Source organism: Solanum stenotomum, chromosome 8 (assembly GCF_019186545.1).
Source record: "Solanum stenotomum isolate F172 chromosome 8, ASM1918654v1, whole genome shotgun sequence".
In the NCBI taxonomy this organism is placed as follows: Eukaryota; Viridiplantae; Streptophyta; class Magnoliopsida; order Solanales; family Solanaceae; genus Solanum; species Solanum stenotomum.
Window position 1 is genome coordinate 36,285,781 of NC_064289.1, and position 18,912 is coordinate 36,304,692.

The 18,912-nt window shown below is 37.5% G+C and overlaps 2 protein-coding genes across 2 annotated transcripts in view; both read right to left on the minus strand.

Moving 5' to 3' along the window:
* The window catches only part of LOC125873377 (vacuolar protein sorting-associated protein 27), a 1,193,133-nt gene that overhangs the window by 64,659 nt on the left and 1,109,562 nt on the right, over window positions 1-18,912 (minus strand). The gene's annotated exons all lie outside the window — the stretch shown is intronic.
* On the minus strand, window positions 1,657-3,365 carry LOC125873747 (uncharacterized). The gene is made up of 3 exons (XM_049554611.1): window positions 3,202-3,365; window positions 2,261-2,315; window positions 1,657-1,875 (listed from the first exon to the last, which is right to left on the minus strand). The coding sequence occupies exons 1-3, from the start codon at window positions 3,363-3,365 to the stop codon at window positions 1,657-1,659; spliced, it is 438 nt and encodes a 145-aa protein (XP_049410568.1).

Below are 18,912 nucleotides of genomic sequence, written 5' to 3' on the forward strand. Positions count from 1 at the left end.
TCGACATTCCGGAGCTAACTGCACTGACAAAATTCTCATCCGAGCGCGTTTACTCATAATGTTGACCAAAGTCAAACTTAAGCCAAAATTCAAAAGCTAAAACGCCTAATCACACCGACTCACACTGAAAACCTCAGGAGTCATGTCGACCATGCTACTATCTTAAAATGACCCTTCTGGAGCTGATGGAATCATCAGAATTGAATTCCGATGTCATCTTCTTGAACTTTTGATCGAAAATAATCGTTCAAGGTTCATAAGCTCCAAAACACAAAAACTCACACCAAGACCAAACGAACGACCAGGTGACCGAACTATCAGTCCCAGCAATTCATAAATGACTTGGGGTCGCTACAGGAACGCTCTATACGACACACAGAAGGCAAGACACAGAAATGACCAAGAGGGTCATTACAGAGAAGCATAATACACAGACACATAGAAATAGGTAGAGCCTAGATCAAATAAAGTTGAGGCGGACTTATGGCATAAAAGAATTGTACATGTGATCACATCGTTTGATGTTTCGGCCTCCGTCCTCGCTGGAGGTGTATAGAAATGTCCATGTCTGCCTTTGGCCAGTCCATAAGACCTACCACCTGACTTGTCTCCCTGGGGACCACCCCGAATACCCTATTGTCCACCACAATGGTTCTGACCCTGACCTCGACATCTAGCTTGAGGTGTTGCAGATGGAGCTGGTAGAACTAGTTGTGGGACTGGAGCAATTCGTCTACGCAAAGGGCAATCTCTGGCCTAGTGAACTAACACCCACAGTCAAAACAACTTGAAGATGATATGATCCCTGAAGAACGACCAACATGGCCTGAAGCACTAGTCTGGTACCCATGATTCTAACCATATCCAACCTCACTACAGTTATATCGATCACCCTCTAAACTCTGCAATGAGGCCTGAATAGGCCGACTCAGCTAACCCTGCTAAAACTACGATCGAGCCCTATCATGTGAATCTCTGGGCCTGGAATAGGGCCCATTATAGCTACCATCATATCTAGTTCTCTTGTCGCTGCTCCTTTATTCCTCACAACAGAGCTTCTCAATAGTGCAGGCATGATAAAAAAAACATCCTGAAAGGAGAGACCCACTAAGATCATAGACTGAGCCTCAATCCGCATCTACAGTCTCAACCCATGAACAAGGCACTGAACCCTCTCCTCCTCAGTAGGTAGAATCATTGTATCATGGTGAGAGAGCTTATAATATATCACCTCGTACTCAGACGTTGTCATAGAACCCTGCTTCAATCAGGAAAATAGATCATTGAGGTGATCTCTAACGCTGCGAGGATGGACCTGTCCAAGAAGGCCTAAAAAAACTCAATCCATGTGATCGAAGGAGACCTAGTCTTAATTAATGTACGACACTATTGTCTAGATGGTCCATCAAGTTGATACGTAGTGAAGTTGGTTCCTCTAGAACCCACAAGACCCAAGGTATACAGTCGTTCACGAAAAGTAGTCAGAAACTTGTGGGCATCCTCACCCACAGCCTCAGAAAACCTCGGAGGTGAAAGCATCAAGAATACTCCAAGCATCTTCTGATCATCTAACGACATAGCACTAACTGCAATCAGAGGTTGGGCAACCCAGATGGTACCTAGGCCCTAGGTGCCTCTACTGATAGTCTAATCCTTCTAATCTGGTGCTAGTGCAGGTGCCGATACTGGTGCAGCTATAGGTGTCAGTACTGGCGCAGGTGTAGGTGTAGGTACTGGTATAGGTGCAGGTGCTAGTATTGCAGTTGGGGCTTGTTGCATTCCCCCAAGAGCTGTCAAAAGTTGTGCAATAGCTAGCTGAAGATCTACTAACACAGCCAGTCCGGATGGTGGCGGAGCTGGTCCAGGCACCACCGGCTGCTCTAGAACATAGGCTACTGGAGGATCTGCTATTGACTCAGGACCTACTCTCTATTTGGCGGTGGTGTTGCACCCCTACTAGGGAAGGGAGGTCCACCCCTAACCCTAGCCGCCACGTATGAGTCATCCTACAAAAAAGTGAAACAAGTGAGATTCCAAAAAACCAATAACACACACATTGCACAAAACTGATACAAAAGGAAGAAGGTTCCTAAAAACACCTTGTTGCCTCCCAAAGATAGGACACAGACGTCTCCGCACCAATTCGTAGGACTCTAGTAGATATTAGCTTTGTACAAGTAAGACTGGTGAACCTGGAGCTCTAATACTAATTTGTCATGACCCAACTTCCCGAGTCATGATGGGACCTACTAAAGCCCACCAGTAGGTAAGTCGACTCATACCCTGAACAAGAAGTAGTGAGTACAAGGGCATAACTAAACAGAAAATAATTTTAATTAGTAAGCAAAGACAAAAATGGGAAGTGAACCGAAAACTCCATTCAAAGGAATCCTCCTAAAACCTGAAAGTCATTAGTACACAGCTGCCTCACAAGATAAATACAAGTCCCAAAATTAGACCACAACAAATTGTTTCAAAGGCAAAAGAAAAGCTAACATAAGTATAGAAGTAGGCAGGTTGGTCCTGTACGTCAAGTGCTCACTCTCATATCTGATATCTACAAGCTACAAAAGATGGTACGAACAATCACCACTAGTAGTTGGTACTAGGTCCTGCATCACGAAATGATGCAGATTGTAGCATAAGTACCAAAAAAATGTACTCAGTAGGCATCATAGGCCGACCGAGCAAGAAAGGTTAAAACAATCTAAACAGATAGAATTTAGACAAAAATAGAGGTCAAAGCGGATATGAAAAAAGCACATAAGCGTACCGAAAGTAATTCTAAGTATAGCTAAACTAAACTTAACAGGACCCCATAAGCTCAGAAGGTAAACTCATGCACAAGTTTAAATAAACCTGAATTGGCCCCATTAGCCGAAGTACATAGAATAGCTAAGTCTACAAAAAAGAATAATCTAGATCCGAATCCAAGAACATCAATCGGGCTCCCAGCCCAAGTAACTAAGAGCCAATCAACTCCCAACCCAGCTAGCAAGAGTGACAATCAACCTAGCCAGTCAACTTCCAGCCCAGCTAACAAGAGTGATAAGAAACCTAGGTTGTCTAGCCAAACAATTCACTTCTAGGGGCGTTAACCGCCCAACTAGCAAGAGTACCTCGGAGGCATGTCAACTCCGTCGAGGATATCAAATATCAAGGCTACCATCCATCTCACTCCTAGTGGCGGCGGCCGCTCACCTAGCAAGATTGTCCGAAGGCGTATCAACTCTAAATAGGATCTCAAGTAGACTCAAAGCCACCATGGATCGACGTCCACCCTCAATGATATCATAAAAGGCTCCAAGACGGTAGCACTGCAATTCCGAGAAAGCAGAGAATCTCCAATAATGCATCAGAGCCATAGAAATAGGGAGAGGAAATAGAAAGGGCCAGCAAGCTACGTAAACACCTAAACTAAGGCTCATTCAATCAAACCCAAGTCTTCTATTCCAATTTACAAGGACCTAGTCCATCTGAAACAACATTAGAGACATACCATAGTCACAAGGTGCATAGTTCTAAGGCAACACTAGTCTATCCTAGAATAAGGCCAAAACATGCTCCAAAAACAAGTAATCAACCAAGTAAATCACATAGCATGCTACAACACACATACAATCCTCTTTCAGTATGGTACTACCCTCGAAACAGTGGTAATCAACCCTAAATCATGGTTTCTAAGAATAAAAGCAGAAATAACTAGGTACCCACCCCCTATTCATCACAAATTTACACATTCCTGCTCAGTTTAATTAGAAAGGAAGTCGTAGCCTACCTGTTTACTGATTACGCGTTCTCCAAATCACAAGGTCAGAGCTTTTCCCTTCTGAACGATGTCATATGATCAAAAAAAGGATCTCAACGTCAATACGATCGTTTAGACACAGAAATCACCCAAAATAGAGACGAACCAATTTTTAGAGTCAAATGAGAATCGTGGGACCCGCACCAGAATTTCTAAAATTGAATCTGTCAAAAGGTCCTAAGCTATATCTTGAACTTGTGTCCCAAAATAGGACATAATTCGTGCCCAAAACAATGGAAACAACGAAACACCACAAAAACAAAAATAAAAGGAAAAGGGGCAGCAACTATTACACCAAAATTACCTCGAACGGAGTGTCACCGACACAATCCAATCACTCCACCATGTAGCCCCGACAATTAAGATCATGTGGGACTTCGAATCACCAAAATCCAAGCTCGAATGAGGTAGAAATCGCCTTGTATTGAGGGTGAAAGTTGAAGTTTCTGGGTATAAATACCTGAAACTTGTCGCTAAAAGTGTGATATCTAGTCGCTAAAAGTCTGCACCAGATATCAATTGATTTGCTCAAACTCCAAATTCTCCAATGGGATGTCCGGGATTTGTTTGAAACCTCGTGCGCGCAAACAAAATATGCTACCCTATCGAATTCAGCATTCCTGACTCAACGGAACAATCAAAACTTCCATTCGAGGTTGTTTTGATAAAAATTGGGTCCCACACCCAATTTTTGTTTTAAGCTAAAAACCACAAGAAGACTCAAAATGAGACTGTAAGCCTAAGGAACCACAAGAAAGGTTGTTCTAGACCAAGCTCGACATTTCGGATCTAACCGCGCTAACGGAATTCTCATCCGAGCATGTTTACCAAGAATGTTGACCAAAGTCAACCCTTAACTTAAGCTTCAAAGTTAAAACGCCTAACGGCACAAACTCACACCAGAAGTCTCGAGGCCCGAACCAACTATGCCCCTAGCCTAAAATGGCCCTTTTGAGGCTGATGAAACCGTTAGAATTGCATTCTGATGCCATCTTCCTGAACTTCTGATAAAAATGACCATTCAAGGTTCAAAATCTCTCAAAACACTAAAACTCGCATAAAAACTAAACGAACGATCAGGTGACCGAACTGTCAGTCCCATCAAGTCTTACATGACTTGGAGTCGTTACAAGAAAGATATAAACGACAAACATGAGGCATAAACATAAAAATGACCTGGAGGTCATTACACTGAAATTTTTGGAGATTCGAATTAAGAATGAAAATTGATTTTTGGAGAATTTTTTATTTTGAAAAAAAAAAAAGAAAAGTAGAGAGATGCGGGAAGGATGAGAGAGAGAGTGGAGTTGAGGGGGAATGAAATTTGACTTCATTTTAGGAGGTTAAGTATAAACATGAGATTTACTGTTAAAAAAAACATATAGTGGTTCATTGTAATTCTTAAAACTATAATTGTATTCCATAAATAAGTAGCACATGTATGCTTTGTTGTGTAATTTTTTCATATAAAAATTTTGCCAAAATTTTAGAGATACATATATCAATGTGTATCTCTTATAATATTGTAGATATATCCCATCTGATTCTTTCTTTTTCCTTTTAGGCAATTAAATTATCCCTATTTGAATCTTCAAAACTTTAGACCAAGTCTTTAATTTGCTTCTAAATCCAATAAATGATAAAGGATAAAGCTAGGAAAAGCATAATACAGGGCCTACTTTGTCTTTCACTTTGAACTTGTTTCAAGAGAGTACCATCCTTATTTTGATAACTTGCCAGCCTTAATTCTCCTTTCTAAAATGGATTTAAGTTTAATATGTAACTTACAGTGTATATGAGTTTAAGTTCTATGTATTAGAGATGTAAAAAAGAAATTTACTTCTTATAATAAATTACTATAAAATATGATAAGCATTAATTGACAATTCAGTACAAAGTTAAGTAACTTGCTATTTCATTCACCAAATTTTAAATATTTATAATGTTGATATATATCTTAGATACTAAAGAAATTGCTTCTTGCCAACATCAAATGAATTAGAGTTCATCTCAATTTTTTATACTATCAGTATAATTTAACTGATTATAGCATGTTATTCTAAATTATAATTACAAGTATTTTTGCACCAAACTTAGTTCTTTCAAGATTTGGATTTCCATGCTAGAAAATAGAGAATCACTCTTCTTGATTTTAGAACAAAGTTTGAATGGACAAAAGGCCAAAAAAGTTGTCACCAAAACCAAGAATCTTATGAAAAGGACTAACACATAGAGGCAATCCCTACCTTTTCCCTTTGCATTTTTAACACTTTTTAATGGTGGATTTGCTTTTGTTTCAGAACACATGCCATTTCATAAGCAAAACAACCAATAATTAGAGAATAAAACTACCTTTATTTCACAAGCCAAAGCTTCTACTATACTCCCTGAAAAATTATCCTTTTTTTCTTCTAAATTTAAAAATAATTTAACTTAAACTATCTATTTTACACTTAATGACAACTTATTGTAGTCACACACAAATACAATGTTATAACAAATTTAAGATTCTAAATTTTAAAAAAAAATTAGACATTAAATGTAATTACTATGACAGATTAAATTATAAATTTCAAAGTACTATGTTTTGTGTAAGCTTATTTGTAATTAAATAAGTTCACTAAAATTATATTAATTCACGTTTACTAGGACATAAATCAATGCATAAAAAAGCTTATAGTTTGTTCTTCTTTTTAATTTCCTCCACACTATGCAAAAGTTATGTCTGTCCATCTGTCCCACCAAAACATTAGATACATATTAACAGCAAAAGTAATTTTGATCGAAACCTATACATAAATCTACAATATATGATATGACATATATAAAAAGAAATAACACATAAATTTCAAATTCTGAATTTATTCGTAATCATATACTAACACCATATAATATTTTTGTCCCTTGGTTTTTTTTTTGGGGGGTGGGGGTGGGGGAGAAATTTATTTGGGATTCTCTACCCAATATAATGACTGATCTCTTCTTCTTTTTTATAAGAATTTCCTTGTGTTAGACAAATTCATTAGTAATATCTTTCCATTCCACATCCAAAGATTCTAAACAACTTTTGCAGTAAAAATAACTAACAAATTAAATTAAGCTGGGGTTTAATCTGAAATTTCATCTCTCATAATATATATTGACAATCCCATTTTCAATAAATTACATATACAAGATAGGAAATTTAATTTATTTACTTATTTATTCATGGCTTGCCGAATTCTCCTTTTGAAACCTGACCATGTGGTTGATGAGAATTTCCCGCTCTTCTGTTATAGAGAAACATAAAAATAAGTTTAATTAGACTACAGTGAATGAAGTAATTAATTTTATTCTAGAGAAAACATATATAACGACTATAATTAATATATATATATATATATATATATATATAAATATGGTTAAATATATAATTACGTATTTTTACATGTGCTTGATCTATGAGAAAAGAATTTTGGAATTGGTGAAAAACGACATACATGTTAGAAATATATAATTAAGTTAATTAAAATATATACTATTTGATTTGAAAATTTTAAATGAAATGAACACACAATTAAAAGAGAGTTTGCGTACAAAGTCTCACTACAACCAGTACAATATCATTTTTTTTTAAAATCATTGTGTGCTTAATCCATTAAGAAAAAATCAGGCTCTCATATAAATGTACATCTTGAAAATAAAATGTAGTAGATAAAAATATAATATTATTTGATTTTTTTAATTATTTAAATTGTTAAATGAAATAGTTATCACCATTAAAATAATGCACATAGAAAGTGGGCCTTTTCTTTTCTTTTAATATTTGAATATTTAATATAAAAAAAAAATTCAAGGAATACATGTAACTAGGAGAAGGAAAAGAAGAAGAAAGAATCAAAGCTAGTACAGAGGAATAAGAGAGAAAAGTTATACCTTGAAATATAAAATTGTTTAATTAAATTGGCTCACGTCCATTTTAATTTGTTGAGACAATCATTAGGTGTTAAAGAGTATTTTGTTGACATAATTACCTTCATGAATATAGTCATTTAAGAAAATGATAAGAATAATTTAGTTAAATATAATTTATAATTGATAGAATTAAATATGTTTTCTCAATGAATAAGCCAAAACATTAAATTATGGAATAGAGAATAATCGGGAGGAACGTAACAAAACATGATCACTACTAGAATAAGCTGATTTTCCACAGACGCCCACGTGAGAATGACAACAGTAGTATGATGAAAGTTCAATAATAATAATTTTCGATGGGAATATTTTTGACCTATTTCATCGGATACACGTGTTTCTAGAAGTGAAAAATTACAACAACAAAAAAAATAAATTAAATTAAAGGCATATATAATTAAAACATTGTTATACCTGTTATGGATAGGGTCAGGGCCATTAGGAACTCTTCTTTTAATACTCATGAAGTTGAATTTCATCTTTGAATGAATAATATTTAGCCTTTGCTTCTTCAACATCTTTGTTCCTCTATTCTCCAAGACACTAACCAACAATAACCAAACAACTCCTAACAATACAATTGAGCCCCATAACCTCTTGTACATCCTAATTCTATCACTACTACCATCCATATGTATATATTTAAAATTTCTATTAGGGTAAGAAGAAGAAGAAAAAGAAAACACAAAAGTATAGAGTTTTTACTATGGATTTATTTTTACTTTATTTTACGAGAAGACATAGAAAGTGAGAAATTTGAAGGAATTAGGCAAAAGGAGAGAAGCAAAAGTAGAGAGTATTAGATTTACCACATGGCCTATGGGTGATTGGTTTTTCTTTATAGGTTGGAGTGAAGTGATTCTCCTACTTTAATTTCTTGAAGCTAGAGAGAGATGAGGTGGTGACATGGAGGGAACACGTTCACAAATCAAAGATTTGAAGTTCATGAATTTTTTATATTTCCCACACAAACTCGAGCTCACAACTAAAATTATTGACTTCTGATATACCCCTATCATATGTTGTACATCAAATATTTATGTTGTCTTACGTCTATACTAGTACTAACATATAACATAGAGGTAACGCCGTAAAGGGTAAATTCTGAATTCAATCGCTTTAATTTGGCTCGTACTATTTCTACATGTTACAAGAAAAATATTAGTAATGAGTATGAATAATTGACCTAAATTTAGTAAATCAAATGAATTGTGATAGAATTTTAAATTCGGACTAATCCAACTATGTATTGGTACATAGGATAATCTTTCTTTTCTTTTCTTTGCTTTAATTGGTTTTGTGTATTTTCATGCACTATACGACATGACCACCAGCAGCATGACGCGCTACAACTTTTTACGTATGTAAAATGACAAGTACTTGATTATGCCACAAACTAGATATTACAAGCATCAAAATTCATTGTAAATAACTATAGTTCTTTCTTATAGGAGGGGAAAAGTGGTATTTATTAAGTTTCTCTCTTTGTGGGGTGGGGATAAAAGTAGTGAAAAATTCAAAGTTTTCCTTAAAGAGATTATAAATATAACTAGACATATGAGAAGTTAAAAAATTTCAATATCTAATATATATATAGATAAAACACACTTTCTCTATTTTAATCAATTTGACTTGATTAGGAGTATGATTGTATGTGTGTTGAATTAACTATGTTTAGTGTGAATCCTGACATAAAATTTTCAATTATTTTGAATATAATTTACTTATTTAGAAACTACCCAAAAAGAATAAATATAACCCTCAACTATTGTAAATTTGTTATATTTTTTAGGATATTGATATCCTTACCGTCTAACTTTTTGAATGTATATACCCTTTGAATTAACGAACGGACACGTGCCTCAATCTTAAAAGTCTATTCAAAATTTATTTAATTTTAATCCAAAATTAAAGGACCCACCCCAAATTATAACCCAAAATAAACCCCATTTTCTTTTCTTCACTTTTCCACTAATCAACAGCAACCAAACCAGACACACGTCGAAACTTCACCACACCACCACGACTCTATCTTCTCCGGCGAAGCTCCTCCAATAAAATCACCTCCAACTGCTACTAAACTCGGCCTCTCTCGCTTCGGGGAAATCACTGAGGCAGCACCATTCGATCATCGCAAAACATGACCAACATGCATTCGTTTCTCTTTCATCGTTGCTCCAGCAGCTCCGGCGAACAGAACCAGCAAGCTCTGATTTATAATCGCAAAATTTATAACCTCTTTTTTTTCATAGTTAAATTTTGAATTGATAAACATCTAGATGTTGTGCAATTTAATACAACTAAACATAGATTTCTGGCGCTTATGATTTCTTAATAAAAAATTCAAAACCTTTCATTAATATGTCACGAGTTCAAAAGAAATCAATTAATTGAATTATCCTTTCTCCCATATTTTCTCCTCTCCTTGAAATCAAACATACTGCTATAACTCACTTTTGTGCTACTTTCGTTAGGACTACAAATCAAACGAGAGAGGGGTAAATTGTCAAAACCTGACCTCAATTCAACAATTATCGAACAGAGATTTAATAAAACAGTAGAAGTTTTTGGGACAATTCTCTATTAATCAACTGAACTGAAGGAATTACAACTTAAAACAATGGAAATGAATCTAAAGTTGGAAGCTTCCATAGATGAGTCCTTCATCTGCAGAAGAAGAATAAGTGGGATTAGGAAGGAAGAAGAAGAAAAGAGAGATCTGAGAGAAGAGAGAAAAAGTGTGAAAGATACCAATTATCCATTAAGCCCCTCTTTCCTCTACAGAGTTATTTAAATCAACGTGACTTGTGTTGGTTTGGCACTGATGACGTGGCTGTATCTCCACCCTCTAATCTCATTAATCTACATCTAATTTGGTTCGTTGCTTCTACCCGATAGTTATAACTACTTATTGGAAACCAACGTCTTGACAATTCCCTCCCCTGCAAAGCATCCTTGTCATCAAAGATTAATAACAAAATCAGGAAACTTGGCCTCGATGAAATGATAATCTTCCCATGTAGCATCTTCAGGAGGTAGATTCGACCATTGTATGAGCAATTTCACATTGGCTCGATTGTTCAGCTTCACTATCTACCGCTGAAGAACAGCCACTGGTCAAACCAAAAACTGACCATTGATGGGACCACAAATTGGACTCATTTAGGGCTATGTTTTGATAGAATTAGTGTCCTCAAATGCATATTTTGTCTCAATATCTGATGAAAACCCTTAAGTTTCAGGCATTTGGAGTTTAAGGGAAAGCATGGACACTACTTAGCAAAAAGGAACAAAAGCAGCTGAAAGAATGAAGAAATGAAGATATGAGAATCGCCGAACCCGTTCGGTGATTCGCCAAAAGGTCTTATCCTCGCCTTTTGTTCCAGTGTGCTAAGCCTTGATGGAAAGGATCAAATCGGCGGTGAAAAGGACCAGTCAGTGTATCAGCAATTTCGTGAAGTTGTACTATGTCTCCCAATGATACAAAATATGACGATGTTGAAGGCTAACGCAAGACGGCGATGAACTAGACCAAAGGGCGGATCGCCGAGTTGATCGGTGATCCCGACTAACTTCGCCGAGTGATCCTTCGTAGCACATTTTCTGAAAACTATAAATACTAGTTGAAGTTTTGTGCCTTAGTATCAGAGTAGAAATTATTATTAAGTTTTAGTTGTACTAAGTTTGGAATACAATTTTGAGAGACAATATTCTCTCTAACCGTGGAAAGGGTTTTGAAGAACTTGAAGATTCAAAGGGTTTCAACTCCAAGATTTTGGACTCTGGTCATGTGGATTCTTCACTTTTGACTTGTTTTAAGACTTAATCTTGCATACCCATTGATGGAAACTGAGATTGGTATACATTTTTACCTCTTTTACACGTGTAGCTAAAACCCCAATTCTTGGGGTGTGATTTTGTGAATATGAGTTAGATTAATTGTTGGGTCTTGCTTGCTAAGAGTTTATTTGTTTTTTAGATGTGATTTCGTTTACTAGTTGTGTTGGAACTTAATGAAATTGTAGTTGCAAATACGATTTCACCTTTGTGTTTTCGGCTTGCGAGAGAGAGGTCGTAAAACTAAGACTACTAAATTGATGGCCGATGGGAGTGGGTCGACATAAAGTTCAACTCAAGAGAGTGAACCCTAGACCTTCTCCCACACACTCAGCTCAAGAGAGTGAGTGGGCTAAGGCGGAGGTTGTTCTTCATGCGGCAAGTGGGTGTTCGAGAGGAACCCATTTGATTTGGGATAAGTTGCTCAAGAGAGAATTTACCCCCACTATAGTCTATCCTAGTCACAAATATTCAACGGATTTACTGTCAAAAGCATGTACCCAATAGTCTAGTCTAACCCGTATTCCTATCATATCCCAAGAATCTCGTCTCCGCATTCGTGTCTCTTTTTATTTTTGCTGATTTTTCTCTTTATTTGCTTACAAACCCCCCATTAATAATTGACACTTGTGTCAAACCCTTTAATTTTGCATGTCTTCATTCGATAAAGTCTTTAGCTATGGTTAGTTTTAGCACTTTCGCGCTTAACCATAAATTTTCAGGAACCACTCCCTTGGGACTCGACCCTAACCCTTGGTTGGGTTACTATACTATTGTACGATCGTAGACACCTGCATTGGAAGTTATGTGTTGATTACGCAAATATCAAATCGGCACCGCTGCCGGGGAGTGGTGTTACGTGAAAATTATTGGTTAAGACAAATTTTTCTATAGATAGTCGTAGTTTACTAACTTTATTTTTAGTTTTGTTTGGCTTTGAAGTTGTTGATATAGACAGATACCCTGAGCATGGCTGAGAGAAATGGTAGCAACTCGGATGAGACGAGTCAAGAAGTCAAGAGGGACTTCAAGCTAACCGCATTGGTAACTCAGCTAAACGAGTTGGCCACCAAAATATCAGAGGTGGAAAACCAGTGCAAGAGCCAAGGGAGGTACATACCCCCTCAGAAGCGGAAACAGTCTAGAGACAAAGAGAACACTCATGTCGAGGACACACTCCAAATCATTCTCCAAAAGATCACCGAACAAGATCGAATGTTGAAAGAGATGAAGGAGAATATTGAAGTGTTGAATCAAATGATTGGCTCCCATTCTAGATCGATCCGGCTGATCAGGACACTCATGACTTATGCAATGCCTCCTCTTCACTCAAATGAACTATTGGGGTTACCTAGTAACACTAGGACCAACCCGACCAATAGAGAGTGCGCAAGGACCTGCGTCGTGCTACGACGTTAACTAAGGCGCTTCTTGGGAGGCAACCCAAGGTTTTAAATGCTTTAGTTTGCTTTTATAAATAATGGCATGTTAGTGTGATGCTTATCGTGACCAACGACACTAACCTACGGTATGAGTGTCTACGATCGTCGATAGTATAGTAACTCAACTAAAGGTTGGGGTCGTGTCCCAAAGGAGTGGTTTTGAGAATTAATAGAAAAGTAAAATTAAACTTTAACTAGTTGTTGATAAAGATATTAATGAGTAAAAACATAGTAAATTAAAGGGGGTGACACAAAAGTGTCAAATAACGATTTGGGGGTTTTGTCACATTTAGTAAAAATAGAAAAAATTAACAAGAAAATCAAGTATGGGGAAATGTTCTTGGGGCGTGACCGCAATACAAGTTGAGATAAGTGTTTGGGTACATGTTTTTGAAAGGAAATTTGTAAAATAATAGTTACTAGGCTAAGCTTTAAATGGAAATAAGTTCCCTCTCAGGCAACTTAACCCGTTTCAAATGTTTTCCTCTCGAACACCCATTTTCCGCATGAAAACCAGTCTATGCCTTACCCCACTCACTCTCCCGGACTGAGTGTTAGGATATGCAACAAGGGCTCACCCTTTCGGGATGAACCTCGTGTCGACCCACTCCTTAGGCCATCAGTCTAGTGGTCTTGGTTTCGCGACCTCCCTTTCGGGTAAGTCGAAAACACATGGGTGACTTTGTATTTGTAACTACAAACCCTTTAGATTAAACCACAACCACTAGGTGAAATCACCATTAAACTACACCTAACCTATCAGCAAGCAAGACCCAACAATAATATCAACACATATTTGCTAAATCACACCCCAAGAATGGAGGTTTTTAGCCACACATCAAGAAATAACAAAATACACCTAAAATGATAGTAAAATCAAATGGGTATAAGAAATTAAACCTTGATTTAAGCAAAGGAAGAAGAATGGAGAAGACCCAGTTCCAACTTGGGGAAGATGAAATCCTTCTTTCTTCAAGTCTCCCAAAAACCCTCTCCAAACCTGAGAGAAAAATATCCAAAAAGTACTATTCTATTCTGGAAATTAAAATAAATGTTCAACTCTCTAAAATTAATAACAAGTTCAGTATTTATAAACTTCAGAAAATAGCACTGGCTGATCTTTCGGTGAAGTTAGTCGATTCCGTCGAATGACTTCGGTGACTCGCCCTTCGTCTGTCTCATCACCGTTTCGTGCTTGCCTTCAGCATCTTCACGTTCTGGACCATTGGGCGGTATAGTACTGCTTCGCGGAACTATTCGGTGAAGCGCCGACTGCTCCTTTCATCGCCTTTTTTATCCTTCTCCTTCAGGGCTTCGCGTAATGGAACAAAGGGCGAAGTAAATCCCTTCAGCGAATCGCCAAGTGTGCTTGACGATGCTCGGGTTTCAGCTTCTTCGTTCTTTTCAGCCTTTTTGTTCCTTTTTGCACCTAAGTGTCCATGCTTTCACTAAAACTTCAAATACCTGAAACTTAAGAGTTTTCACAGATATTTAGACAAAATAAGCATTCGAGGACACTATTCTTATCAAAATAAAGCCCTAAATGAGTCCAATTTGTGGACTCATAACACCCCCAACTTCAACTTTTGCTTGTCCTCAAGTAAACTCAAGTTCAGTCGTTCAAAAAGGGTGTCTCAAATAGTGCTACACAAGACTCAATCATGAACATACACAACAGGATTCAAATTACTTATGCAAAGATCAACTGTGTGCTCAAAGATTCAAGTTGTGACACACCATTACCAGAGATTCTCGTGCTCATAATACTTGCTACTTGTGCAAGTTCAAGCTCGACAAAAAGTATATAAATGCCCTCACATGAAGAATGATTACATATTCACACGCAGAGGTTAATCAATTCAAAATTACAAATCAGATGCAACGCTCACACTCAAAAAAGAGGAACACAATGCATGTTTTCACCCATAGGTTTCCCTTTATTTTTCAATCGACTTTTGATTCGGCTTACTCAAGATCATAACGTTCTTTCTAAGGCTTATAATGGGACTGAGTATAAAGGTATGGTCATTTAGGCTCAATGACTTTTTCATCCTCTTGAGATGTGGTATTCTCAAGGCATTCCCTTCTCCTCCTTTATCAATTCTTTTTCTAATGCTTCTAAGTCACCTATTTATTCACCATCATGGATTGCTTGGAAACCCGATTTCCTTCGTACCTTATTCCACAGTTTTTTTTTTTGAATTGAAGGGGTTTCCACTTATGCAATCCCATGGGTTAGGGGGGCCTTTTTCTTGCACTTCTTGACTTCTCCTTTTCCTTTTCACCACACCCCCAACTTAGGTTTTTAACCTAAGTTGGCTATTAACTAAATCACAAATTAAGAGGATTGTAGGTAGTGGGTCAAGTAAGGTCTAGGGTTCATCAAGGTTCTTCCAAAGAAAGGTAAGGCTCAAAGGGTGTTCAAAAGAGTTTCACACACTCGCGGGTAGGCCACAAAAGAGGTATTTATCAAATTTGGCTCACACTCTTTAAAGTTGCCTAAGATCATTTCAAGAGGACACCTTTCTAAATCAATCAGACTAACAGGGCAAACTCTAGGTTCATTCATGCATGGTTCAAAGCAAGCTAATCACACAAGGCATCGACACTTTAGTCAAACAAGACTACACACTTTCACTAGTGTGCAACAGTCATTACAAGATAATCAATTCGATGAATGGCTAATCACAACGAGATGCAAAGAGTTCACATATTGTCTGTGCAACTTCATTAGGCCTCACCATAGTCGTACATTCAAGTTTGTTCAATTGAGAGCACTATTCAAGTCATCGGTATTGATTGAAATCGAGACTCAAATTTTTGTGAAAGAACAGCCACATTCAACTCACGAAGGGTGGCAAAAAATATGTGAAAAAACTCGAAAAAAATTGGAAGGGTCAAAGTCATTTTGCAATTAAAAATAAGCGGAAACGGAGCCACAAGCTCAAACATCCACAAAAAACAGTATTAACACAATTTAAAACAGAACAACCCAAATATATACACAAAGCACAACTATCAGCACAAAGGGTGTGGCCCTCACCCTACCACAAAAAAAAAAATATTTGTCCTTAAATATATAAAAATAATCCAGAGGTCAAATTAAAGAAAGACAGAGATAGGGCTAGAGAATAATCCTGGTTAGGTAGCTGTTTCGAGTTGAAGTCCTTTAACAGATGTCGCGTAAAGTAGAAGGTATGTTGGGGACGTTTGGTGCATTGCCGAGTGATTTATCAAGCTATGTACAGCTTTTCTTAGTATTCCAATGCACCTATCTTCAACCCACACTCGAGCTACCTTTTTGTGCGTTGGCCTGCAGCTTATCCAGTTTGTTCCCATTTAGTGATAGTGTTTTGACTTCTGAGTGATTCGGCGCTTCGCGAAACAAATTTTCACTTCGTCGAGTTTTTAGAACTTCTCAACAGCTGTGGATGTTCAAACAGCGGTGACCATCAGGGTCGCCGATCAGGTGGGCGAATCATCGAAACCTTCCTGAGCTCACCGAGTTTTACAGACTCCAGGCTCAGAGGGTGCCTTGAGTCAAACGGCAAAATAACATTGATCACCGGCGTTTTCGACGACTCACCAACTGGGTCTGCTGCTCGCCATTCTGCACCTCTTTGGCACCTACCACACTTTAATCTGTAAAACTAAGACACTATTATTTTACTAGTATGCAAATATAAGATAATAAGGGGTTTTGGGTTGCCTCCCAAACAGCGCCTTAGTTAACGTCGTGGCACGATGCAAGTTAAGACTTTAAGCTTTATAGTTGGAGACACCCACATCATGATTAGGTAACCCCTGGTTTTCATGTGCATGAACATAAGGTAATGGTTGCTCCATAAACTTTTCTAGTTGTTGGATAGCTTTAGAGTGAGACCAAATTATGCGCTTTATGCCTTCAGTGTTCTCTTTCAGTTCGTCCAGCGCTCCATCTTGCTCACTCAACTTGAGTAGAATGGTTGAGAGAATTTCCTCAATGCGTTCCACCTCCTTGTCCCTATAACTATTTCTTTCACTAGGAGGGGCACATTTATCCTTTTTCTTACACTGAGATTCGATCTTCATCACCCTCTTGGCCAATCCATCCACATGTGTCCTCATCGTGGCCAGCATAACACCTTTCTCAATTTCTCGCTCAGCTTCAACCATGTGGTCTAGCAACTGAGCCACCATCATGTAGGGAATATTTGCAATCTCTCCTTGAATTAATTGATCAAGTAACTACTTGTTTTCGGGGTAGAGGCTTCTGTAGAAGCAGTCCAGAAGAACCATGTCAGGGATGCCAAGATTTTGGCCTTCAACTATTAGACCTTTGAATCTTGCCCACGATTTATGTATTTGTTCTCCCTCCAACTGCTTGAAGGTCAGTATGCAATTTTGGATCCTCATTACCTCTAGTGGAGGGAAATCCATTGATTTGTGGGTGCTTATTCAACCCAGTTACATCTTGCCTAAAAGCACAACTTAACAGAGCAAGATCAAGAGTAAGGTTAGTAAAACTACAACTCAAACAGAACAAAAATTTTACTTAGCTACAGTTTCTCAAGTAACACAACTCCCCGACAGTGGGGTCAATTTAATGTTTATCGTGACCAACGACACTAACCTACGGTATGAGTGTCTACAATTGTCGATAGTATAGTAAACCAATAAAGGTTCGGTTCGTGTCCAAAGGGAGTGGTTTTGAGAATTAATAGAAAAGTAAAATTAAACTCTAACTAGTCATAGCTAAAGATATTAACGAGTAAAAACATAGTAAATTAAAGGGGGTGACACAAAAGTGTCAAATAACGATTTGGGGGTTTTGTCACAATTAGTAAAAGTAGCAAAAATTAACAAGAAAATTAAGTATGGGGAAATGTTCTTGGGGTGTGACCGCAATACAAGTTGAGATAAGTAGTTGGGTACATGCTTTTGAAGGGAAATTTGTAAGATAATAGTCACTAGGCTAAGCTTTAAATGGAAATAAGTTCCCTCTCGGGCAACTTACCTCATTTCAAATGTGTTCCTCTCGGACACCCATTTGCCGCATGAAAACCAGCCTACGCCTTATCCCACTCACTCTCTTGAGCTGAGTGTTACGATATGGGACTAGGCTCACCCTCTTGGACTGAACCTCATGTCGACCCACCCCTTAGGCCATCAGTCTAGTGGTCTTGGTTTCGCGACCTCCCTCTGGGGCAAGCCGAAAACACATGGGTGGCTTTGTATTTGTAACTACAAACCCTTTAGATTAAACCACAACCACTAGGTAAAATCACCATTAAACTACATCTAACCTATCAGCAAGCAAGACCCAATAATAATATCAACACATATTTGCTAAATCACACCCCAAGAATAGGGGTTTTTAGCCACACATCAAGAAATAACAAAATGCACCTAAAATGATAGTAAAATCAAATAGGTAAAGGAATTTAATCTTGATTTCAGCAAAGGAAGAAGAATGGAGAAGACCCAGTTCCAACTTGGGGAAGATGAAATCCTTCTTTCTTCAAGTCTCCCAAAAACCCTCTCCAAACTTGAGAGAAAAATATCCAAAAAAGTACTATTTAATTCTGGAAATTAAAATAAATGTTCAACTCTCTAAAATTAATAACAAGTTTAGTATTTATAGACTTCAAAAAATAGCGTTGGCAGATCTTTCGGTGAAGTTAGTCAATATCACCGAATGACTTCGGTGACTTGCCCTTCGTCTGTCTCATCACCGTTTCATGCTTGCCTTCAGCATCTTCACATTTTGGACCATTGGGCGGTATAGTACTGCTTCGCAGAACTATTCGGCGAAGCGTCGACTGCTCCTTTCATCGTCTCTTTGATCCTTCACCTTCAGGGCTTCGCATACTGGAACAAAGGGTGGAGTAA

Excerpts from the sequence above, each read along its gene's own strand:
- LOC125873747 (XM_049554611.1), bottom strand. The coding sequence starts at position 3,365 with ATGGCTCTGATGCATTATTGGAGATTCTCTGCTTTCTCGGAATTGCAG. Across the intron at positions 2,316-3,201 it reads CCTTCGGACAATCTTGCTAG|TTATGCCCTTGTACTCACTA; the intron begins GTGAGCGGCCGC and ends TTTTCTGTTTAG. Across the intron at positions 1,876-2,260 it reads ATGAGTCGACTTACCTACTG|CCGGTGGTGCCTGGACCAGC; the intron begins GTGGGCTTTAGT and ends GTTCTAGAGCAG.